The sequence below is a fragment of the Orbicella franksi genome, chromosome 11, assembly GCF_964199315.1.
Source record: "Orbicella franksi chromosome 11, jaOrbFran1.1, whole genome shotgun sequence".
NCBI lineage: Eukaryota > Metazoa > Cnidaria > Anthozoa > Scleractinia > Merulinidae > Orbicella > Orbicella franksi.
In genome coordinates, this window is record NC_138155.1 from 2,105,672 (window position 1) to 2,132,552 (window position 26,881).

A 26,881-nucleotide genomic window follows, 5' to 3' on the forward strand; every position below is an offset into this window, starting at 1 on the left:
AGGATAGAAACTGTAAATTTGCCGTTGGTAACCAGGTACAATTTAGCCCCTCGACCATTGAAGGTTGTCGCACATAAATTAAACTTGTAACAACGTTCGTCGTTTGGTCGGATAGACGTTTGTAATCAAGACGAATAAATTCTCTTTCATTTTTAATTAAACTGTAGTTGTCACCTTCGTCTCCTAATCCACATGTCTAATGATCTCGGTCTGATCAGTTAAAAGTTGGTCAATTCTCACATGCTACATGTAGTCAATAAAACTTCCGCCAATTTCTCGACTATCATTAAATTTTGGAGAACTGAAATCTCAGCTATCGATCACAAAGCGCAACATTTGTTACAAAAGACTATAAATTTGAAACCCTTCACAGGAAAAGGCGGTCGAGACAAGTTGTTTATTTCAACGCTAGTTCATTTGGCATAAGAGTCTGTTGTACACTTTTCATTTCAACTTACAGGTTACGTTAGGTGCAAAGTGCTAGACTTGCAGATTCCAAAAGGATAGTCGCAAGTGTAAACATATTTTGCGCGACAAAAGGGCGCAGGACGATTAGCGGTCCTTATTTTTCCTTGGGTGGGGGAACGGTCAGCATAAAACACGGACTGCCGACTGCGGACTTCGAAACTCTACGAGAAAAGAAGAATTAATATGTGAAACAATCGCGGCCTTTACCTCCAATGGCGGCCATCTTGGGGTGATAGCACATGCGCAGTTTTACCAAATGACGTTTATGGCGCAAAAGTCCTATTCCCTTCATCCAAAATCGGCGTTTTGTACCTTTGACCGTGTTTTATACTCAGTTCGCAGTCGGTAGGCCGCATTTAGCTTTGTTTTATATCCAGTCCGTAAAGCTTAGTCCGCGTTTTATACCTCAGTCCGTGTTTTATACCCAGTCCGTTTATACTGACCGGCTAGGGGAACGAGCGAACAGAAGAATCCACAATTTCATCCCCCCGCTGTGTTATTTCGCGATAAATACTTCACGCAACACTGACATGATTAGCAATATACATTTCATTCTACATAATGAAGATGTTCTTTGCTTTATTTTTTTATGAATCCTAAAAAGTGTTATTGAACCTTGCCATAAAGCAAGGAAAAGATATTGTAAAATGATATTTCACGGTAGGAAAAGAAAATACTGCTATTATAAGGCTTAACGGGCCATTTTACCACTGTGTGTGCAGAACTTGGCTTATGAATGCATGCGAGGCAAGATCGTAGTGAACTAATTAGGATAAGAACAACTTGTTTTACACAACAAAAGCAGTGTGGCCTGTATCAAACCAAGGTCACCTCCAGTCTCGGGGCCAAACAAAGGCGATATGACTGAGCACGCAACTGTAAAATGGTCTATCATTCAACTTCGATATGGTAATTCACTCATTGTTTTAGTTAGTAAATGATCCAAACAACAAACGCAACTTACAACACTGTCTCGTCTAATTAAGCAAAGCTGTTTGGCTGACATTAGCTTCTTTTCGAGTTTGAATTTGACGGACCTCAGTTCACACAACAAACAGTGTTGAAATAAACAATTTGCCTTAGGCCAAAAATTTATACTTTTAGCTAAGAAATGTCGCGCTTTGTAACCGAGAGCCGGTAGCTGAGATTTTAGTTATGGAAAATTTAGTGATAGTGGAGAAATGAACTAAATTTTTAAATAATTGGCGAGAATCGACGAGCATGTAACTGATAACCGTTATTTAACTGATCAAGACTGTGGACTGGGAGAGTAAGTTGAAGTACTTGACAGGCTCTTGACAATTGCAGTTTAATTGAAAATGGTAGGTAAGGTAAAGTCCGCATGCGAGCCAAGTGGCCCATCAGGCCGGAGCTTATCCCGGTTTCTGTAGCATGAAGCGACTAGGAGTATTTCTACTCCCCCCTGGATGGGATGCTAGTCCATCGCAGGGTTACCCCCAGCATTAAGTTCGCCGGTACACATTTATACACCTGGGTGGAGAGAGGCACTGTGAGAGTAAAGTATCTTGTTCAAGAACACAACACAATGTACCCGGCCAGGGCTCGAACCCGGACCGCTCGATCCGGAGACGAGCGCACTAACCATGAGGCTACCGCGCCTCCCGGTAGAGGGTTATCAACCAGTTAAAATTAATTGAAAATGAAGGAAAATTTACTCGTCTTGATTACAACCGTCTATCGGATCAAACGGCGAACGCTGAGCCATTCTAAGTGGGATGCAATGAATTACTGGCCCCATTTGTTGGAATAATTTTTTTAACGCTTTTACAAGTTTACGTGCGACAACCTTCGATGATCGAGCGTCTTAATTGTACAGTTGGTTAGACTTAAGGAACATTTACAGTTTTCAGGTAAAATTCTATCCCGGTTGTAATTACAGCAGAAATAATTCATTAGGGCCTTTGCACGATCCGGTCACACGGTACGAAATCAATTATGCTGGGACGCAAGTTGCACAGTGGGACTTCCAAAACAAAGGACCTCGTGCCAGTCAGCCCGACTCTCCTTTGTTTTAGAAGTCCCGCTGTGTAACTTGCGTCCCAGCATAATTTATTCCGTACCATGTGACCGGATCGTGCAAAGGGCCTCTTCATTCAACTGAGGACCCATACTGACTAGATCATTATTTCTCAAGTTACCCGCATTTCATTTACACCGAGAGCGTTGTTCTCAAAAATCTGCAACTCTTGTCCTTAAAGAGTTGGATCTAGAAGACGTGGGTCACACTGTGCTGGAAACATGAAGAATACGACCAGTAACAACGCGATGAAATTAGAATGGTGACTGCTAAACTGGTGCATTGCAACCATAATTCCGTCACTTCCTTATCCAAAGTGGAATAGGACACTATAATTACCTCCAAAATCAATTGATACTGATTGCATGACGGAAAAAAAAAAAATTGTTTGCATATAAATTGTTCGGATGTATTCCATCACAAGCGAATTCTTAAAACAGGAAGAAGATTCATAACAAAGTAAATCTCTAGACGGAGGCAAAAACATGTGACTCTTTCTAGTTTCACAGTTGGCGAAAGGGCAGACATGGACTAATCCATACAAATAGATTGACAAGAAATGCGTTTCTCGATACAATATAAACAATATATATAAACAAAAAGGGGTCAATTTACGTCGCGCGGCGTATAAATTTGCAGTTTACTTTCTATTTTATCATATGTTTCTTTTTCTTTTCCTTTTTTCTTTATTTTGCATATTAAGTAGGTTATTGTTCTATTTTGGTAGTATTCTGATGAAAATGCTACTGCATTAAAACAATTCATGTGACAGTGTGTTGCCAGTGTTTTGGTACGTGAGAAAAATACTTTAAAAAAGATCCTGTTTTGTTTTCCATTCTCTCTTTTACTTACAAAACTGAAAGAAGCATACGTCAGTTATGGTTTGTTCTGAAGAGTAGCAAACAAATAGTTTCGTGACTAAGGAATACGTTTCATTCATACTTGGCTACAATTTTGTGGTTTTCAAATTGATAATTAATCGCATCGTCAACATACCGCGGCAAGGACGTCAAATTAAGTGTCCCCGGTGACCCACTATGCGTGTCATTCATTTATCACTGAGTTATTTTACTGAGGTGTGTTGGTAAATACGTCGTTACGCATACGGAAGTAAATTATAAGATGGCTGACTCCAAGCAAAATAACACTTCAGTGTCAACTTTTGCCACTTTCTTATTAGTAGTCTACTTCATGTCTTCATCGCAAGTTGATGGAGATCTTCTTGTTGATCCTACGTTGATTGGGCAAGAGCTGCAGTCTATTGCGACGAACGCACTCGGTGTGGACGAAATGCAGGTAAGCAGAAGGCTTCAATAACAGATTTGTTTTAGTTGGATAGCAACGTTTGCGGTCAATTCAAAGCTCAATTTCAAAAGCTCAAATTTGAACATTAGAAACTTTGAATTCAAATTTGCGTTGACGCGAGTGAAATCAAATTTAGGATCTTCTAGTAGCAAAAGCTCGCGCTCAGGTTTGATTGACCATTTATGGGCAGTTATAGAATCAGAGTTAGTTTACTAAAGTAAACGTCTGTAATTGATGTTTTAGAGATGCGAATATCCAACCTGATGAAACAGTTGACACACACATTGAATTATTTATAACTGCTCAGCCATTTAAACCATTTGTTTGTTAGACTGGAAGGTTTGCGGTGGACTGCAAGCAGTAAATAACAAGCTCTAGGTAATTTAACGTGTTCTACATTTCGAACACTGCATGCATTTACTGGAGGAAAGTGATAATTCTTCTCTTTCATTTTCGAAGGCTTAACCTCAGAAATATGTTAACGTGTACGTATAATGAATTCTATGCAAATAATCTCTCTATCGGTCATTATCAGGCTTGAAAGTAAAGATAAGAATTTTGCATAAGTATGAACATGGACGGTCATACTTATGCGAAATTAAAAATAAAAATTGTAAGCTTTTATGAGTTTGTTTGTCATCATGAAAAGATCAAAACAAGACTTCTTGCATGTGAGGCATTCGATTTGTTTCGGTTTCTAAACATGAGTCTGCACAGTTGTAGAGATATTGCGTTACGTTATACTGCACGTGCCCTAGCCCGTGTTATTTTGATCACCAGTTTGATTTCAGCCAATCAGATGCTTTGTATGATTATTTAATTTTGTAACAATTTAAGCAAAAGGACCGTCTGTATTTTGGGGTCCTGCATTGTGTGCAACACTGAGCGAATAAATCACTTAAAGCTCTTTCTTTGTTGTACGTTATTACACATCGATTTCGCTACATGGTGTCAGAAGTAGGACGGTCTAATCACACGCCTAAGGATGACTGACTCTCCAGCACAAGCACAAGCACAAGCAGTACAAGCAGGTACGTCACAGATTTTTGTTCCGCCGTCAAATTTGCCGCCGCCTAAAGCGCTAAGCTTTGACGACAATTTAGCCACGACATGGAAATCGTGGAAACAAGCATGGAAACGCTACGAAATCGCCACCAGCGTGCACAAACAGGAAGGTGTTGTTCGCGTCTCGACTCTATTAAGCATCATTGGCGAGGACGGTGTCAAAGCCCATGACACCTTCACGTGGAATGAGGGAGAAGACCAAAATGACATCGAGTTAGTTTTGCAGAAGTTCGATCAATTCTGTGCCCCCAGAACACAAGTTATCTATGAGCGCTATCGTTTTAACAATAGAAACCAAGAGCCAGGCGAAAATATTACCAGCTACCTTACAGAGAGGCGAACGATCGCCAGAAATTGTGCACATGATACAATCACGCCAGATGAAATACTGCGTGACCGCCTCGTGTTGGGCATACGTGACGATCGCGTACGCGAGAGACCTCTCCGTTTAAACGATCTGACCCTTCAACGAGCCGTGGACCAAATCAAATCTTCAGAGCAGACCCAACAGCAGGTAAAACAAATGACCGGAGGAGACACGTTGGTCCACGCATTGAATAAATCTGGAAACTCTGATCATGCTGAAGACGACAAGAAAGAAAACCACCGAGAAAAGAATGTTTCAATTGTGGAATGATCCATGGACGCGACTGCCCAGCGTATGGAAAAACATGTTTCAATTGTGGAAGAAGGAATCACTTTGCGCATAGATGCCAAGCTTCATCACGAGGAAGGAGGAACAGAGTCTCGACTGTTCATGAAACCGCTGATCCGAAACAAGATCCATACTACATCGGTTCAGTTGCTGAGAACAAACCCCAGGCACGGATGGCTGTCATCAAACTGCAAATCTCTTCGCCTACACCTGAGACAGAAGTTCAGTTTCAAATTGACACCGGATCTCAGTGTGACATACTCCCCGCCCGGATATACAAACAGGTGATAGGAGACACTGAGCTTCAGCGTCTCAAACCTTGCCAAAAGGAGATCGTTTCGTACACAGGAGAACATCGCAAAATCACCGGCAAAGTCAACCTCCCCGTTTGGTCTGGAAGACATCGAAAGTCACTTGATTTTAACATCATTGATGGCGATTACCGGCCAATTTTGTCATTAAACACAAGCGTTGGCCTTGGCTTTGTAAGTCTGCACAACTGCGATGTCCGAGCAATCCACGTCGACTCCCCCTCCACCACCCTGCAAGACGAATTCACAGATGTATTCGAAAGATTAGGCGCCCTTCCAGGAAAGTACCAAATCGTTATTGACGAAAACATTCCACCATGTGTTCATGCCCCGAGACGAGTGCCAGTGGCTCTGCGACAGCGCATCAAAGAAAAGCTTGACGAGCTGGTTGAACGTAAAGTGCTCGTGCCAGTCACGAAACCAACTCAGTGGGTATCCAGCATGCTGGCTATAGTGAAACCGAACAAGGTACGGATTTGTATTGACCCAAAAGACCTCAACCGCGCGATACGTCGAGAACATTACCAGCTGCCCACCATCGACGAAGTCGCATCCCGATTAGCAGGCGCCAAGAAATTTACCCTCTGTGATGCCAAGGACGGTTTCCACCAAATCCTTCTGGACGACACGTCTAGCTATTTGACAACGTTCAACTCGCCTTTCGGACGTTACCGTTGGGCACGTATGCCGTTCGGCATATCCAGTGCTCCTGAAGTCTGGCAGCGACGAATGCACGAGTTCGTTGAAGACCTCGAGGGCGTTGAAGTCATCGCAGACGATTTTCTCATCGCTGGCTTTGGTGCAACCGATACAGAGGTCAATGCCAGCCTCGAAAAGAATTAACGTGCGTTCCTTCAAAAGTGCCGTGAGTGGAACCTCGAACTTAACAAAACGAAGTTCAAGCGAACCCAAACTGAAGTGCGATTCATGGGCCATCTCCTGACCCCGGAGGGCCTGAAGGCTGACCCATCCAAAGTGGGAGCCATCTTAGAAATGCCTCCACCGAGTGACGTAAAAGAGCACAAGAGATTCCTTGGCATGGTCAATTATTTGGCCAAATTCCTGCCCCTATTGTCTGACATGACGGAACCATTGAGAAGACTAGATGACAAGGAAGTTGAATGGTGCTGGCTTGAGCAACACCAGAAAGCATTTACCACCATCAAACAGTACTTGGCCGATGCTCCGGTATTGAAATACTATGACGTCAATGAAGAAGTCACGATCCAATGCGACGCTAGCGAGACAGGTCTGGGAGCGGTTCTTATGCAAAAGGGACAACCCATTGCCTTTGCGTCCAGAGCTCTGACAGATACAGAAACCCGATACGCACAAATCGAAAAGGAGTTATTAGCAATTGTGTGGTCAGCCAACAAGTTCGACCAGTATATACTGGGACGCGATTGTGTGCATATCGAGTCTGACCATGAACCACTGAAAGCGGTCTTCAACAAGCCAGTTCACAAGTCGCCAAAAAGGCTTCAGAGGATGCTGATGGCTCTACAGAACTATTCTTTGGATGTCCAATACAAGAAAGGAGAACTCATGTGGATATCCGATGCCTTACGTCGCGCCTACCGCAACACAACTGAGTTTGTACAGCATGACACAAGTCTCGTCTGCTCAATTGAGGAAATTGACCATTCGGAGAACCTCTCTATCGCCCCGTACCGAATCGCCGAATTCAGACGCGAGACAGCGAGTGATGCCGTCATACAAAGTCTAATTGCGTCAATAAAGAGTGGATGGGCGCCGTCAAAGAAACAGTGTGACCCGGTGCTTACACCGTACTATGACAGGCGAAGCGAATTCTTGGAGGACAAAGGATTAATATTCCTTGGGGAACGGCTGGTTGTACCTACATCCCTGAGGAAAGAAATGTTAAAGCAAATTCACAGGTCACACATTGGAATCGAAGGATGTCTCCGTCGTGCCAGAGAAGTCTTGTACTGGCCACTCATGAACGCCGAAGTGAAAGATTTTATTTCCAAGTGCTCAATCTGCCAATCCCATAAGCCTGACCAGTGTCGTTAAGACATGCAACCTTATCCAGTACCGCCACGCCCTTGGTCAATGCTCGCTGCTGATCTGTTCGAGCTGGGACAACAGCAGTTCTTTCTTCTGGTGGACTATTGGAGTGGGTTCTTTGAAGTACGGGAGGTAAAAGTGGCAACGTCCGCCAGTGTGATAGCTGCATGTAAAGTCCAGTTTTCACCACATGGGATACCCGACGTGCTAATCACCGACAATGGATCGCAGTTTGCGTCATCAGCTTTCACTGCCTTCGTGAGCGAGTGGCAGTTTGAACATCGTACCTCCAGTCCTCGTTATCCCCAATCAAACGACCGCGCAGAAAATGCCGTGAAAACCTGCAAGAATCTGATGAAGAAAGCAAAGGCAGATGGACAGGACCCCCTGTTAGCCCTTCTGGATTGGCGCAACACACCAACAGAAGGGATCGGTACATCACCGGCTCAGAGGCTGATGGGACTCCGTACTCGAACCTTGCTCCCTACACATCAAAAACTCCTGCTGCATTCCGGTCACAATGATACTGCAACCAGACTGGCTGGTCGCAAATCGCGACAGGTGCGTCAGTACAACAAGAAGTCGCGACCCCTTGAACCACTGAGATATGGACAGGCCATCCGCATGAGACTCCCCGGAAAACCGGAAAGGTCTCTGGGGACATGTACACGTGTTTTGAAAAACAGGTCTTATGAAGTCGAGGTATGTGGGAGACGTTATCGTCGAAACCGTCGACAACTGAGAATGACACCTGAAGTTCTTCCGCCCGGTAACCTACAGGAAAGTGAGTTGCCTGACCCTCTCCCGAAACAGTCCCAGAAGTTGAGGCTAGAGACCAGTCAGATCCCCGAGCAAGAGACAGCTGAGCCACTGGTAGCCAGTCGTAACCCCAACAGTGGGGCTCACACTGAACCTGAAGTGGAGCTAGTAGAGGTGCTACCACGCCGTTTAGAACGCAGGCGTTGTCCGCCTGTATGGCAACGAGACTATTACATGACGTGATTATCTCGTGATCTTGTAATCTCAAAGTAAACTGAACATTTATCATTGGAGCCTTGAACTTGAACTTTCAGTTTTTTTGTTTTTTTGTTTTGCTTTTCTATTTCTCGTTGCATTTAATCTTATATAAAGAGGGAGATGTAGAGATATTGCGTTACGTTATACTGCACATGCCCTAGCCCGTGTTATTTTGATCACCAGTTTGATTTCAGCCAATCAGATGCTTTGTATGATTATTTGATTTCGTAACAATTTAAGCACAAGGACCGTCTGTATTTTGGGGTCCTGCATTGTGTGCAACACTGGGCGAATAAATCACTTAAAGCTCTTTCTTTGTTGTACGTTATTACACATCGATTTCGCTACAACATTGCGAGCAACTGACGGCGGTTGAAAGACGGTGGGTAGTAAAAGTAATATAATTCAACATTGAAGTGAACGAATAAATATCTACAGAAGCAACAAATTTGCAAATGTAACTAGATAGGATAGGTCAATACACAGGGGCATCCAACGATCTGTTCCATAAAACTATGTTCCTCATAAATCCTGCAGGTTCATCTAGAACATTTTATTTTATTCATTTTGTTTAGAAACATTTTGAAAGCCTTCAATACCATGACCAACTCATATCAGAAGATGACATCATTAACTTGGCCGGAAAGCTTCGTAACAGGTTTACGAGAAGGTTTGATATTGCAAAACGCCTTCAGAAGGCAGTTGAGGAATCGTACTCCAGGACAATGAGTACCGCGCCACAAAAAGAATGCTGCCTAGTCAATAAATCGACCCTGACGTACGATGCACGGTTTCGTTCCAAAGTCGACCTAGACACTATCTGCCTGAAAATTTCTGGTCATGTTCCTGAAAATCCTGGATATTTAGACCACAGATTTTTCGAGGAAACGAAAGCCATTTCGGAGGAACATACTTATGTCAAGTGGCAGTACTTCGGATCAGAGGAAGGTGTTATGACCAACTTTCCAACATATGATGATTCTGAACCATGTGACAGATACGATCCTCGTTACAGACCTTTTTATGTGGAAACTGCTACTCCTGAAGCGAAAGATGTGGTGCTTGTTATGGATACAAGCTGGTCTATGACTGGAGACAAATTAAGGGTCGCTAAAGAGGCTGCAATAACAGTTTTAGATACCATGAATCCAAAAGATCAGGTAAGTAATATTCAGTTATGTTTGAAAAGAGGGCAAGTCAGCTTTGTCGTTTTAGAGAAAGACGTTCCCAAATTATTGAACAAGGGCCAAAACTTCCGGGTGCAGGTCGAATAACATTAATATTTTGCACCTTTTGTTTGGCAAGGAATGCAGTGCAGATTGCACGTGCATTTCCTACCAGGAATATGGCCACATTAATGATTGTAAATGTAAATGTAAATGTAAATGCAAATTTAATGTCAAACACAGGAAGTGCTTGCGCGATCACCCGAGCCAGAGGCTCATGATAACTAGTGCTTGACAATAATCCAGATCGAATTGGAATTTGGAAATGTTTTTGAGGAGAGGGGAAAACCGGAGAACCCGGAGAAAAACCTCTCGGTGTAAAGAATTGAGAACCAACAAGAAGCTCAACCCACATATGACGCTGGGTCCGGAAATCGAACCCGGGACACATTGGAGGGAGGCGAGCGCTCTCACCACTGCGCCAACCCTGCTTATCACACATCACGAGAATACCCCTGCTGAACGACCTTCTGAAAGGTCGTCCCCCCACAAGTGACTACAAATGATGGTTTCTACAACTATTTCCATTCATCTATTCACTGGCTTACGTTAAGAGTGAGGTTAATTTTCCTTGCTCCAGGTTACTTGATTTTCGTCGTTCTAAACTGATCTAACCACGTGGGCCACGGAGTGTCATGTGACTCTTTTGACCCAATGATTTTTAATTTTAAGGTTGGCATTGTTTCATTTGTGGGGGACGTCAAGACGCCACAAGATGTTGACTGCTACAGTGAGCAGTTAGCTCTTGCAATTCCTGCAAATATAAGACATTTGAAGGACTTCGTCGATAAACAACACGCTTCTAATGGTAAGTAAATGGCAACGTACCTGACTGGATAAAGGAGTCGACTTTCCCACGCTGCAAAAAACGAATGATCCATCTGATATTCGTATAGTGCGTAGTTACACCACCTATGTAGTTGATCTGTAAGGTTGTCACGACACCTTTCAGTTTTTTGAAACATGATTTAAAAATTTAACTTCACATACTCGCCGCGGCAGTTGATTTAACTGTAAACTGCAAATTCAAGATTGATAAATAGCCAAGCCGTCAAAAGAATCTATCTTCTGTCCCCAGTTTTACCGGTTATTGTCCTATCTGCAAGCAATGACAGAATGGTTTCTCCAAGAGAGTTCGTTGATGCTCTTATTTCTTGCTTTACAGGTCAAACAAGATTCATACCGGCTTTTGAGAAGGCGTTCGAGTTACTGAAAGGCTCGGTCTCTAAAAACTCAGGGAAAAGCAAAAAACGAGTTATTTTATTTCTGACGGACGGGGATCCCTCGGATTCCAAGGCTGACTTGTTCGGGATCATTAGGGACCGGAACTTGGAGCTCAATAACTCTGTCATCATTCTAACGTACGGATTTGACAGGGCATACCAGGAAATTCTGATAGATATCGCCAACCAAAACACGACAAAGTATGGCGTACCAGCAAATACGTCTGTCGGAGACATCGCGGTAATGTAGCAAATGTAACGCATTGTTGATGCGCCACTCCCACTCATAGGCTTATTCAGCAGACCAACAGGGGATTGGGGCAGAAAATCCCCAGGCTGACCTTTAGAACTTTTTTAGTATTTAGGGATAAAAAGCCGCCCAGATTTGCGAATTTGGTTGAAATTCAATTGAGAACAATTTGGTTTGACATGTCATTGTAATCAAATGCGATATTTTTAGGGAGAATTTAACGTTCCCGTGGCGACGGTATTTTGAGCGACATTTGACAGATATGAAACTTTTTGTGTTTTCTTTATCAAAATCTGACTTGCATGCAGGACTTTGAGGTAGTTTCGATTTTCTTAATTTTGAGTCATTTTAATTGTTTGTCGAGTGCTGCTCTACAGTGATCGATATATGTTTTTGAGATTTCCAAAATCATGCTAAAAATGGTGACAATGTCCCTTTAAGTACTTGAGGTGGGTGCTTTTTGGTTTCATAAATTTAGTATGGCATTTGAAGACAACATTTTCAAACTAATTAATAATTTCATCAAGTCTAAACAAAGGAAATCATGACCGTGACAGTGTTTGGATATCTTATCTTAATTAGCATAGATTTTTACGACTTTTATTTCCGTTTTTCTTCTTACTTTAGGTTTTGATTGAGAACATTTATCAAACACTCAAGACAGTGTTTAACCACATTTCCAAGCACCTCAAAGTTCGTCAAAGATACTCCGCTACGCGTCGTATATTCAACTCTCTTCTCGGTGTTTGAAAATGTGGTCAAACACGGTCTTCCGTGTTTGAGATATTACTTCTCTCTGTTACTTATCCTTGAGGTTATATAATTGGACGTACCTCCAGACTCCAATACCTATATACCATACTTTAGACATTCTTGAAATTACGTAGGATCGTTCTCTCGATCATCCTTGTCTTAGAATCTGAATAGGGCAAGATAATGTTCCTCTTTGAGCTGTGACTCTCTCTATCTCTAGCGTGGAAGCTACACTTTTGTTGAAGATATCAGGACGCTGAGAAGCAAAATGGCCACGTATTATGCTCTATTTGCGAAGCAGCTTAGTCGTCCAGTGGTTTCTGTACCATATGTTGACGCGTTTGGGACCGGTAAGAGAAATATAATAACAATGACAATGGCAATGACAATGACAATGATAATCATTTTAAATTGAAATTTTAATATTCCAACACGTTTAATGTACAGAATAATGTTACAGAAGCTAACTCGTTAAAAAGAATGTCAAAAATTTAAATAATAAAAGTAACAATTTGTAACATCGAATATCTTGGTTTTCACATTAAGTTTGTTTTGAAATTATTGTCCATGTCTTAAAAGTGAGAGCTGAATAGAAGTTGGCGAGCTCGCTAATCTTTCTTTTTTCCTTACTCCATTTTCAGGGCTTTTAGTGTCTGTAACCCTGCCTTGCTACCATCAAGGAAGGTTTATTGGCGTGACTGGGACAGATATCAATATTGAAGACCTTATGCCTGACATTCTTGAGTACGTTAAACAAGGCAGGACCACCTATGCTTTTATGATCATGACATCTGGAAGGACCGTAATCCATCCACTTCTACCAGCTCCAGCTGACGCCTACGGTTACCCTATTTATATGGACATAAGGAACCTGGAACGGCCGGAGTCCGAGTTCAAGGCCATTTTTGACTCGATGGCAAGGTATGTGCATCGACGTGAATCCATGAAATAAGATTGGGATCTTCTATATTAAAGGGAAGTGCGATGGCATAATGGTTGGTGCGCTGACCCTCGGATCGCCCGTTTTAGCTAGGGCGGTTTGTTTTTCCATTACAGACCTGGTGAAATCATCCAGAGAGTTATTATTTTGTCCATCTAAAAATTACTCATTCATATTCAAGCCACTAATTGAAAATTTAAAAGCAAGAATTCTCGGGAGTGTTATATCATGGTGTGAAATGGGGCAGCAGACCGCCCAAGCTAAAAAGGTATATTGCGCTCTCAGCTAAGACCTTTTACTCTTGGATTTTTTGCTTTTGTATGCCTCCGTGATGTTACTGAGGACACGGAGATAAACTCGGCCTGATGTATGGTCGTTACCTCGCTTAACCTGATATATAGAGACCTTACGTTGATTTAAATCAGGTGTTTCTTTGAAAAAATACATAGACACTTAAATAAAGTTTTCATTCATTCATTCATTCATTCATTCATCCATCTATCCCAAATCGAAAAGCCATACCGATTACTTAGCTTTAAAGAAGTTCTCCTAGTGCCGAAAGTTCTTTTTGCTTGGGGTGGAAAATTCAAGACATAATGGAGGTATCCGTGCAAGCAGGCTCTGGGAAGCTGAGCGCCTGAGGCAAGAACACTGTCTGGCTAGGTTATATATACAACAACAACAACAATAATTTTTATTTTCCTTCATTTTAAAATTACATGTTAGTTGGCCCGCGGATAGCAAGTGCTAATCTAGGCGGGCCATTAATCGCTTGAACTAGATTAATTAAACAACACTGATATTAATTAAATAGCAATACATATCTGGAGAAGTTTCAAATTCGTCGGGTGATCAATTTAAATCAATTCTTCTCTTTGATTGCTCAAGAGGTGTGAATGGATCCAAATCATTCTACGCCGCCCGGTATCTACCTAACGGAGGAAACATAACGGAAGGAGTCACAGAGACGTATATTAACTCAACATATCATTGGCGTCCTCTAGATGGCACGGATTTTTATCTTGGAGTAGTCATACCAATCTCCATGAAGAACGAAATGTTAGACACTTTGAAAATCCCAGTTGGTAGGTAAATTAGGTTTGTTCCCTTCTCTGTCTGATTGACTGACTGATTGGATGATTAATTGTTGATTGAGTGAGTGGTTAATTGAGCGATGCATTGTCTGACTGACTGATGACTGACTGACTGACTGACTGACTTAGTGACTTACTGACTGACTTAGTGACTTACTGACTGACTTACTGACTTACTGACTGGATGATTGGTTGTTTGGTTGGGTGGGTGATTCTTTGTTTGTTTGATTGACTGATCGATTGACTGATTGATTGAATAATTCATTCATTCATTCATTCATTCATTCATTTATTCATTCATTTATCCATTCATTTGAGTATGTAGAGCATGTTTGTTAGAACCTCCTTAAAATACAAAAGTTGTGCTTTACTTGATAGAAGCATAAAACATGAGACCATACTGTTGACAACAATCTTTTATACCTTTCCTCAGATTACACCTTTAACTATCATCGAATAGACCTGGCGCCAACTCAGAAGACGTGTTTAAACTTTGGACGACTAGCAACAAAGGGTAAGAACAAAATTAAACCATATATGAAGACATTTTGTCAAGAAACCACTAATTCGTGTGAACGCATGAAATTCAAACCCATTTCGGTCAGTTACTGTTGGATATTTCGAGCTCCATGCAACTTTGAACTATTTCCCTGTTGCGCTTTAAGTTCGAGGTGGCGAGATTTAACTGTACCGTCGAACCTCTGTTAAGCGGCGCCCTATTAAGCGGCCAACTTCTATTCGGCGGCCAATGGCCAAAGTCCCGGAAAAATTGTCAGCCACATACTGTAGTAAAAACCTCTTTACAACGGCCACCTCTATTAAGCGGCCGCGGCCAGCTTCTTGCCGTTCCAAGGGTGATTTTGTTTTGTTTTATACCTCTACTAAACGGCGAGGAAGATCAGATTTGAAGTGGGACGGTTTTTAGCCAGATGAAGGTAAAAGAATGGCAATGTGGAATACTGTAAAAACACATTTTGAACAGTGTTAAATTATGACAATCACAGAACAAAGTCCGCAACGGTTTAGTTTGTTTGCACAGCACACGAGCCAGTGTTGGGTTGACAGAAAACGTCGCGTAATTGTTTCTTTGGCTTTTGTTAACGTTATGAACTGCATTATAGCTATCATTGTTCCACTTTTTTCTCCACTTGCATTTGTTTGTACTTATATTTAATAAACTGAAAACTGGACTGCGCCCAACGTTGCTTTCGGGAGAACCTCTATTAAAGGGTCACCTCCTTTAAGCGGTCAGTTGTCTCGTCCCTGAGAGTGGCCGCTAAATAGAGGTTCGACTGTACTTCCAAAGTAATCGACCTTAACTTCCGAGAAGCCAGAACTTCGTCGTGCCCATTCCTATTCCATTCAATTCAAGTTTCTCCACATAGATACCACCGTTGTAAAATTTGCCCCAGACGCCTTCCTGGATCCTTATGAATATTTTGGCACCGATGAAACGGAAGCGAGTGTAAAGTTACTAACCTACTACATGATGGGTCAAGCGGGTAGTGAAGCATATTCCGAGCTAAGAGGCGGCATTCGGGACACCGTGATTGCTACCTGGAGAGCAGAAGATTTGTGGTTAAATGCCAAGACAGAGCTGACACAATACTTGATCAAAAGATACATTGGTACAGCAGATGGAGTTTTTAGGGAAACTCCGGGTGATGTGTTGTCCAGAGGTTATGATCCCCGAAGACGACCCTGGTACGTGATGTAACATTAATATATATATATTTCTTAATATATACACATATATATATATGGATTTCTGAAAACCGTGACAATTTCCAGGAAATACACAAGTTCCTTCAGTCAATCAATCGCTGCCAGTCTCTCACTACGCAGGCTACTCACCCACCTTGCTTGTGTGGAGCTGGCTGGTTGCCGGTCATTAAGTCTCCGCAGCACAGTCGACGAAAGCCGGCAAAGGGTATGACCAGTTTTCAGCTAAAAGTGCCGCTCCCTGATTATGGCCATTGCGGCCTGGCTCGGTACCGGCTGGTAGCCAGCACCCTGCTGGGCTGTCTGTCAGAACCGTTCTTGACAGAAGCCTCCTTGGTTTTAAAGTGCCCGCAATGACCTGACGCCGACCATCGTCGATAGTCAAGCAAAAACGTTTTGCACCAGTTTTGACATCTTTTTTCATGAATCCAGACATACATACAATAACGAGAATATAGCATGCATGGCGCGCACAGGATAGTCGCAGTACCACATATCACATTAGGTCGTTCAGTTCCTCCTCTGGTTTTCCTCTCTCGGGCTTAATTCCTTTTAAAACTGGCAAGCTCAATCTTTTATCTCCGCTTTAAAAATCTAGATGAGTAATTTCTCTGAGATCGATTTTGCAATAAAAACTAACGATAAATAATCACGACATTTCGATCTCTCCGAGTTCATTTTCAAGTGCGAGAAAAAATTCACAAAATTAGCATAATATGTTTCTAAAAGTAAAAATACTTTAAAATGTCATGAACGGTAGAATGCAATAAAATATGTAAGACAAGTGACCTAAAACAATGAGACAATAGAACAATACTAATAAGAGTAAAGAAATGATCTAAACAAATTATTTAGCACCAATTGAAACACAACTTTTGTTCAATGTAGGAAAATAGCCAGGACAGTCATTTATTCCGACACTTCCATAAACTTTTAAAAGTTTGCGCAATGTCATCCGGCTTCTTAACATGTTGCTCCCTTAAGTGTTGTCCAACTGCCGATCCTTCATGTTCTTCAATTCGTTGGTGTAGGTAAGATAAGATAAGAACTTTAGGCGACATAACCTGCATCGCACAAGTCACACTTGAAACATTGCACCACGCATTCTCTAACGGTGGTTTGTCTTCCCTCACTTTGATTTTGTCCTTGATCTTTCGACTTGTGTAGACCGTGCTAGTATCTGCGTTGATCTTTCGACTGAGGTCTACGTACTGCGTTTGCAGATTTCTGGTCTTTAAAAGGCAGCACGATTCTAATCGGAGCTTCTCTCTTCTCCGATACTTGGGTAAGTGAATCTTCAGACACTTTTGAATCAATGAATTGGCGGATGGTATACTGCAAAATATTTTCAGGGTAGCACAGTCGAGCAAATTTGACTGTCTTATTTTCAAAATTTTGTTTCTTTAAGAACTAAAACCAACACTGAACAAAAAAATGCGTTCAAATTCGCGCTAAACAATTTGTTTATATCAGTTCTTTAAGCTTATTAATATCAGTATTGACTTATGTTAATTTTATATATTTTTACTCGCACTTGTAAATGACGTCGGAAAGGTCGAAACGTTGTGACTTTTTATTGTTAGTTTTTTTAAAAAAATTAAAAATCTAGATCTGTTTATCCATCCTCAAGGATGTGTTGTTGTTGTTGTTGTTGTCGTCGTCGTTGTTGTTGTTGTAAGTATACCTCAGACGTCGATCACTGATTATTCAAGGTATTACGCTGCATTACGTCATTCGGGATTTCTTACTCTTACAACACCATATTTGGACGCTACTGGAGCTGGAGTGGTGATAACCGCAGCCCGCGCTTTGTATCGCGGAGAGTCAAGTCGCATTCATCAAACAAGTGATGAGGTGTTGGGGGTCATGGGAGCCGATTTTCCGCTGACCTATTTTTACAGGTATGGTATTGAAATATACTTGTTGATTGATCCTCAACAAGTAAATATTCCAGGGAGGGCCGCGAATTCAGTTAACTCCGTTTGAGGGCACCTGAGTGCTGTTAAAATTGTAATTAGATTTTCTGCAACATACCATTCCCTGATGCTCGTTGATAATGCCACCCACCCTTGTCAAAAAACACGGGAGTATTTTGAAAGATGTTTCTTTCTTGATGTACGCAACAACTTCAGACACTGCACTAACTTAGACACAGAGCAGCATTCTGCCCATGCTGTACCGTGTCTGCTTCCCTTCACAATGAGCTAGGAAAACTGTAAGTTTACTGAAATTAAAAGTAAAAAAGGATGTATAGAGAAAAAGCACTCAACAATTTTATTTTACATATTATTATTATTATTATTATTATTATTATTATTATTATCATCATCCTCACGTAATGTTTGCTTAGAGTCCTTAGGGCCGAGACCAAACCATGGTCCTGGGGCACTAGGGGATAGCCGGTTTTTAGCTTATTATTATTATTATTATTATTATTATTATTATTACTTTTATTATTATTTAAATTATTATTATTATCTCGAAAAAGGCACTTAAGATACTTCCCACATTTGCATTACTAGCGTTTGTAACAGAATCCTATTTGTTGTCGGTTAAGAGGAAACCTAGAAGTCTTACATCTGTATCACCGCTAATACAATAATAATACAATTTAACGCTAAATGTAATGAGCTGACCAACCGTAAATGTAATACAAGTTAACCTCAAATGTAATAACATAGTTTTAAAAGCTCCCTTACGGTTACGAGGCATCACTTGAAGTCTCGGGGATTTACACTCTTTACACTCTTTTTGAAAGTGGGCTATTATTAGAAGTCCTTCTGGTTGTGTTCAAAAGATTTTGATGAGACGGTAGTATGATAAAACAGATAAAAATATACTGATGGTACAGTTGATATAATGACAACTTTAATAGCAACGATACTCATTCATATATAATCACAACTTATTTGTAAATTAAATAAACATATTAGAAAAACGTATTCATACCCGTATAGGTATTGTATGGGAGTAACCCCCCGGGGGCAATCTGCCTAACGGTTTAGTTAGTAAAGGTGATTAACCGTGATTGGGTAATCTGATAATCTATTGAAGTGATATCATATCACTGATGATATTGATGCCACTTACGCCTTTGCCACCCTTAGTAACGTGCTATTACATTAAAGGTTAACTTGTATTACATTTACGTTTGGTCAGCTTATTACATTTAGCGTTAAATTGTATTACATTTACGGTGGGGTAAGTTATTACATTTAGGGTTGATTTTTATTACATTTGCGGTTAGTATTACATTTAGAGTTAGTTTTTATTACATTTACGGTTGTTATTACATTTAGCGTTGTTGTTACATTTAGCGGTGATAGAAGTCTACCGACTGGCGTTGATCCATACAATGAGTCTCATAAAGGTTCCATGATCTTTTGAAAACTGTCTGGCAGGTTAATAGCAAAGAACTACCCAAAGTGTGAGGATATACAAGCCTATTCGTGCTTCGTTATGGACAGCGCTGGTTTCCTTGTCATGCACCAGAGCTTTATGGACCCTTCAGCTTCAAGACAAGCGATAGAGCGCGTGCATATCGCCGAGAAAGAGGAGCATATAGCAGAAGACATGATTAACAAGGGTTATCTGGTTAAAAAGGAATGCCGAAACCTAGAAGACATAGAAGAGCAAACATTTTATGAAGTCAATTTACCTCAATCTGGTGAAGTGGATGCAACAGATAATGCTGGAAGTTGTACTAAATACCAAATTGGAAAAATTGAAGGGACAAACATGTATTTAGGTAAAATACGATAAGTTGTGTGAAATATTTTAAATAACACTTTATATACACTTATAAGCCGATTCGTGCAATTCTATAATATTATATTTCAGCTAGCCATTATTTCTAAACAGACCAGGCTTTTCTTCTTCCTTGTCTCAAGGCAAAACACCCTGTGATTCGTAAAATGTAAATTCTATAACAATGAAACTTAATACGTGTATCACAAGTCGGAATAGTGCGAAATATCAAGGAAAATTACGTCATAATCTCCGAACAACCGCTAACTTGGATTTTATTATTTTAACAAAACGCAGGAAAACCTTTAAAAACCTCACTAAATCTAAATCTGAGTCGTAAAGGGGAAAATTCAAAATTTGAAAAACATGCTTGTCAAAGTATGGTTGCCATGGCAAAAACAACGGTATGTCTTACAAGATCGGATCTAAATGTAAGGAAAATTCACCAGATTTGGGACTTATTACTTCAGTAAGCGTTCAAACTTTCTGAGGGCCTTAAATTTTCCCTGCATAGACAGGAAAATTAACACTTGACTGTATTAAATTACAGGAATTTCTTTGAGAGATCCAGGTTGTTCTCGAGGCTGTACTTGTTCTTCAAATGAACCGTGTAAATTCTTATCTTGCAAATGCCCTTGTATCTCTTCACTGGATTTTCATTACTGTCGCGGAGAGTTCCCCAATAGCAGGTTGGTTGATTTTAAGATAACTTTACTTGATCCTGTTTTGCAAATTTCTCCTTACTTTTCTCTTGCGAAAGCTAACCAGTTGCTTTAATGCTCTTTAGAGTAATAGGGCCACAGTAGGAAGGGGATATTTGCAAGATTAGGTTGTTTGATATGTTATTTGAAAATTAAACCTTTTTTATAAGGTTTGCATTACCAATACGTTCGAGTAATTCAGTTTGCCACACGGAAATGTGCAACAGCAACAAAATGACTTTTAATAAAAGGACCTTGCTACATCATATACTTTAGACAAAAGCCAAGATGATCTTATTCCAAAATAATAACATGACATATGAAAAGGAAATTACAACTGAGTCTCGTGGATTCTAAATATAACGACTCGTACCCATTCAACAGAAATGATAGGCAAACGAATCTCTTCGTAACTGAAGTTTTGAGTGGGTCATCAAAGCTATTAGCCAGTGCTCCTCTTCCCCCCCCCCCCCCCCCCTTCCTCCCCTTCCCTGGCTGCTCCTCAGCCGTGTGGAGTATGTTTATATTACAACCAAATTGTACTGTATATTTTAGTCTTCCTGTTTGCCCAGCGCTGGCCCCTGACCAGTCGGAAGTTCTTTCTCCAAAGAAAGAATGCCCTAGGTTGGAAAAATGCTTTGATCCTCACTGCAAAGAGAAAAGCGGTCAGCACACCTGCGATGGGATTGTTAGTTGCTATTGGTGCGAGAGGGATAAAGATGATGTCATATTACCTAAGCCGTACTGTGATAGTTACGAACAGTGCTTCAGAGGGAAAGAGACTCCGGCCATTAAGGGTAATAGTAAAATTATTTAATCATCATTTTTGATACTTCAAGATTTCATCCATGTGTCAATGACCAATTTAATTAATCACACTGGAATGCGTTAGAACCCCACCATCTCCAACTAGCAAGGGGACGCAAATAATAGTTCGAGACAAAGAGCTTCGAGATAACTGACAGTAAATGCCTGAAATATCACATGCAAGAGCTTGAAAGAAGGGGAAGGGTAGGGATAGCGGGGTGTTTGAAATAACCGAGTTCGAGATAACGGGTACCTTTACACCAGTATTGTATTGTATTATATTGTATTGCATTGCATTGCATTGCATTGCATTGCGTTGCGTTGCGTTGCGTTGCGTTGCGTTGCGTTGCGTTGTGTTGTGTTGTGTTGTGTTGTTGTTGTGTTGTGTTGTATTGTTGCGACACACAAGCTCTGGAGACACATGATGACACAATACAGTATGTTGCACCAAGATTGTATCCTGCAAATGCAACGTCGCGCACATTGTTGCTGCAACTCAGTGCTGACTCCTTTTATCTTTGGCAGACGATGAACCAAATTGTGGCCAAGCAGAGACGTCAAGTCCAGATGGTGGTGATAATGGCGGTTTGTCTACTGGTGTCATTTTAGGAATTTGTACAGGGTGTATAATCATCGTGGCGGTGGTAGTGGCTGCACTATATTGGGTAAGAAACTAGCCAGTTAATCTCTTCTGTATATTGTGCCTAAGATAGTTGCCATCTCAGTTAATGGGTGTTACTATTTATGGAACTTAATGAAGGGTTTTAAATCTGATACAAACACAGCTTTACAATTCCTCCTGATTCACAGGACGCCTTTGGCAGGGGCAAATTTGGAACGTACATTTTAAAATCCGATTTTTTTTCATATTAACATTCTGTAGTCGAGCATTTTCACCGTGACTATCTGCTGATGTTTTAAGCATATAAGAATTCTAAAAGATAAGAATTTTCACCTTCGGAGAGTACTGAATAGAATTAAGTTTGCAGCTTGACTAACACGTGCACATGTGCGGGTTTTTTTCTTCAGGGTAAACGTCATTACCGACCAATGGGTGATATGCCGAATAATCATGAGCCGGACCATCCCATGTCAATTGATAACCCCATTGGTCCTGTATACGCAGCTATCAATGACACCCAGAGAGAATCTGGATCACAACCTTCCACAAATGGAGACCTAAACATCATAAGTAAGCAACCTGAACCTCATGACCAGCTACCAAGCATTCCCTTGAAAAGAAAGGTCAGTGGTAACCAGCCCCCTCCCATTCCGGCAACACGGAGGCCTTCTGGAGCCGTAGAAACACTGGCTATGGGAATTTTGCAGTTGAGCGATCAAGAACATCCCAGAAAGGCATCCATTGACGTTGGAAGAGTAAACGCTCATCGAGCTAAGAGACCTTCTGAACTTGGCGACCCATCTACCCCTATTCCTGAGGAAAACACGCTTCAGGTGACATACCCGCCGACCAGTTGGGGAAACAGCGAGAGAGTCTATGGTAATATGCAGTGTTCTGACATGACAAACATATCAAACCATCTTCCTGAAAGGGATATGCCTCAGACAACAAACCCGGCGACTATTTCGGAACAGGGAGAAAGACTATATGGCAATGTAACGCCAAAGGTTGCTAAAATACCAGTGGAATCACATGATGAAGGGGCTGGTGATATCACTGACGATAATGTATACTTGGAATTCGGTAATACCGGGGAGGCTCCTGTAGAAACACAACAAACTTAATAAACAACTGAAAACTAGAACTCAGGTCAATATTCCACGCTATACATGCTCCTACTAAATGTACGTACTAATGTTAGCTGCGGAGGTGCAGTTGTTACAGAGGTATTCATTTTAGAGTGTAGTCTGATTTATAGATATGTCTTGTAGAGACATATTCACCATAGGGACGTATCTGCCTTAGCAATATGTCTGCCATACGGATGTCTGCCTTGAGGCAATTAATTTAAGTTAGAGTCTTCTTTAGAAGAGGAACTGCTCTAGATACATATCAGCTAAAGGAAGGAGCTTGTATCTGCTGAAGAGAGAGTTTTTTCTTAAATTGGAGTTTACCTTAGCGCTAGAGAAGTGCCTTCCTTGGAACAATTTCCGTCTCAGAGCGAGATCCCCATGCAAACAAGTAGGGTTCAGCTTTAGATGTCTTCCTCAGATAAATATCTTCTTTACAGTGATTTATACCTCAGAGCGGAGCTTTCATGGCAAATATGTGCCAGGCTGGGATAGATTTCATCAAAAGAAAGATATCTTCCTTACACGTATTTATGCTTTAGAGGGGAGTTTGCAGTATAAAGATATTTCCTTACAGATACGACTTTCATGGAGAGATGTCTAACTCAAAGACGTCCCTGCCTTGACCTTGTGTCCCATATCCACTGCAGATACGTCCCTGCCTCAACGAGGGTATATGTCAATCATTTGTGATGGATGCATTGGGCAAGAGTACTCCAAAGTAATAACTTAAAAAGGCATGTCACGCTTAGATGACGAAGCTGTGACTGTAAGGTTAAAATAGTCGAACATAAAATAAATAGGGGAGTGTGTAACCGACTTCCTCTGATAAATAAGATAAAAAAGCTGACAGAATATTCGAAACGAGTTATTTAATGAAAGTATAGCACACAAAATGTTACCTTTAGTAATAACACTATTTCGAGTGCAATTTGGATTAAATAATGATCACTACCTATTACCTAGATTAAAGAACAACACTGCAAAGGCTCTTCCCTCCAAGTGAAGCATAGGCCATCAAAGATCTCGATCTCGATCTCGATCTCGATCTCGATCGACTCTGGGCTGTCCTTTCTACCTCGGCCCAGATAGTACTACTTCTCTTTAGTTTTGACAAAGGCCAACACTCCCAGTGATGTTTAAAAATGATGTAACTGCCGTATTACGGTGGCTTTCAAAATAATATTCAAAACAATGCAGCTCGAAATATCCCTATTGACACTGTCTAAATAACTGCACAAAGTGTGGTTGTTGCATGTTTATGGGGTACTTAAGAGATAGCCGTCTATAGCATCGAGTGCAATGACAAATATTAGTAAAAACTGGATCATTGGATAATGCAATTCAGGAGTGTTTATTGGCTTAACCATCATGGTATATTAGCGATGCTCTACATATATGGTTAGCGCATTTGGGGGACGTTTTTAATAAAACAATTATTCCACTCGCGCCTGTCAGATATGGGATAAAAATAGCCAACTCGGCGCTACGTGCCTCGTTGGATATCTACCATCTCATATCCAACGCGCGCTCGTGAAATAATTGTTAAAAAAAACTCTGTTTACCTCGTCTGTATGTATGAGAGGTGATGGAGGGGTGGAGGGGTGGGGTAGAGACCCTCGTCAACTTTGAGAATTTGTTACTTTAAAAGCAATAAAGCAATCTGGTAACTTTTCCCACAAGATAAGTGGGTTTAATTTTTAATGACATTGTATTGTTCCTGGAACTGCATGTTAATAGCAACCGTTTTTTGGTACGCATCATCAATTTTCCAGTCTTTAATAAAAAAATTCTTGCCGTAGCTTTAACTTTTTTCACCATTTTCAATCTGATCAATTTTGGGATAAATAAAATCTTCCTTTTTCCGGCCTCTTGGACACCACCTCTTGTTTGAACAAAAACTGACGAAGGCGTCCCACGGTGGGAATATCACTTTGTTTGTACGTCGCAGGGTTAAAGTGAAATTAGAAACCACACTTTTCAAAGGAAACCAATTTAATAACTGTCAAACATTTACACCCCTGTATAGCGAAGTTGTTAACTAATTACATTTAGTTAACATAACTTTAAGTAAAGTTTTTCTCTTTTTCAACCGACTACAAACGTAATATTTAGACCTGAACGGAACCACCGTGTTATAATAAAGTGTAACTACTACTTTTGCCAGAGGAGTTGCTAGGCATACGTGACACTCCCTTGCGAAACTAGTACTAATAGTACTAACACAGTTTTACTGCAACTGTCACTACTATACCACCATTACCGTCACTACTTCTCCTTCTTCTTCTCCTTCCACAAAACTACTACTAATATAAATATGAATGAATATTTAACCCATTTAAGAAATTTTTCTGAAAGACGGCATCTAGTTAAGTTCAAAATATGTAATCACAAACTAATACATGCATTACATACATTACTTTATCATATGACCCGTACGGCCCCACGCGCAATTTCCTTGGAAAACCATAAGAAAAAAGGTCCCGTATGAGGGCCGTACACGTCGAAGTGATAGGGCCGGAAAAACACGTACGGCCCTACTAGAAATGCGTACGGCCCTACTAGAAACTCGATGCGAGTTAGATGACAAAACAATTTTGTCGCTGCAAAATTTTGTTCTCTTCAAAATGAGAGATGAAAGTGAACATTCTGAGAGCGAAGTTTACTCTCCAGGCGAACTGTCCGATGCAGAACTACTTCAGTCTCCAACTCACTTCGAAAGCACAGAAAGAAAGTCAACAGTCCTCACAACTGAAGAAGTTCACAACTTTCCCAGAAGCCAACAACATGCAACCAGGCGGTCAAGAAAACAACTTTTCCGGATAGATTGTCCGATAATTAGCCTTCGGAATAAGCAAACAGTCGTGAGGCGAAACTTCTTTCAGTGGAAAGCATCAAAGAATTCACCGTGGGTGAAAAACAAGAAAACCGGCAAGTCGCGAGGAAAACAAAGTACGATATCATTTTTTTTCTTCGAGTTTCCAGAGTTGGGAGAAGAGAATTCACAAACATACCTTGTGTACAGTAGGATAAATTGCTCTGCAGTTTCTACATCAGTGTTGTTTGAAGAGAAAAAACTGAGTACGAACACAAGTTCATTACCGTACAGTTCATCCAGAAAATAAAACTCGCTTGAATTTCCACAACACAGCAAAGCCAGCAAAGTCAGCAAACCCAGGCACTGTTTGCGGGATCCCACATCGGTGTCATTAATATTCAGTTGCTGGTTCTTCCTTGTTCAAGAGAATCCAAGAGGTCGACAAATAGCTTGAAACGGCGTCGACATTTTCTTGAGTCTTCAGATGAAGAAGATTCGTGAACAATTTCAGTGAAGCGTGAAGCAAACTTTTGTCGCTCGCTAAGTTTTTGATGGTTTTGACATATTCTTGACAGCTTTATGTCAACTTTCTGTGGGCTTTTTAGCATGAATTGTAATTGTAGACTTACATTGAAAAAAATATATGAGAAAATGTGTCGTGTTTTTCGATGAATTGTGAGTTTCTTGTTCGACGCGAAGAAACAAGTGACACTGAGATTTTATAGTAGAATCTTTTCTGTAGTTTTTCCGCGCACGGCCGTCTGATGTTATGTACTCGCGTCCTATTTAGGTTCAACCGTTAAGTGGTCATATGATAAAATGCTTATTGACTGAGTAAGCTCGGGCCGGACAGGAAAATATTTATCGCTCGGTCAGGACGCACGGACCGAGCGCAGCGAGGTCCGTACGTCCTGACCTCGAGCCAAATACTTTCTCGTCCGCCCTCCCACTCAGTCAATAA

At 41.0% G+C, this 26,881-nt stretch overlaps 1 protein-coding gene across 1 annotated transcript; it reads left to right on the forward strand.

Annotated features, from left to right (window-relative positions):
- The first annotated feature begins 3,316 nt into the window (after window positions 1-3,316).
- Window positions 3,317-25,121, forward strand: LOC145460152 (VWFA and cache domain-containing protein 1-like). Its single transcript, XM_081444886.1, has 15 exons — window positions 3,317-3,802; window positions 9,463-10,047; window positions 10,786-10,921; window positions 11,279-11,577; window positions 12,560-12,689; window positions 12,981-13,260; window positions 14,168-14,364; window positions 14,807-14,887; window positions 15,759-16,077; window positions 17,808-17,996; window positions 19,497-19,843; window positions 20,393-20,531; window positions 21,099-21,340; window positions 21,876-22,015; window positions 22,380-25,121. The coding sequence occupies exons 1-15, from the start codon at window positions 3,629-3,631 to the stop codon at window positions 23,094-23,096; spliced, it is 3,975 nt and encodes a 1,324-aa protein (XP_081301012.1). The 5' UTR covers window positions 3,317-3,628; the 3' UTR covers window positions 23,097-25,121.
- The last annotated feature ends 1,760 nt before the right edge of the window (window positions 25,122-26,881 follow it).

What these genes read in the sequence shown, in the direction of transcription:
- LOC145460152 (XM_081444886.1), top strand. Translation starts at nt 3,629, where the DNA reads ATGGCTGACTCCAAGCAAAATAACACTTCAGTGTCAACTTTTGCCACT. An exon ending in TGTTGACGCGTTTGGGACCG is followed by an intron (nt 12,690 to 12,980) that starts GTAAGAGAAATA and finishes CTCCATTTTCAG; the next exon opens with GGCTTTTAGTGTCTGTAACC. An exon ending in GGAGAGTTCCCCAATAGCAG is followed by an intron (nt 20,532 to 21,098) that starts GTTGGTTGATTT and finishes TGTATATTTTAG; the next exon opens with TCTTCCTGTTTGCCCAGCGC.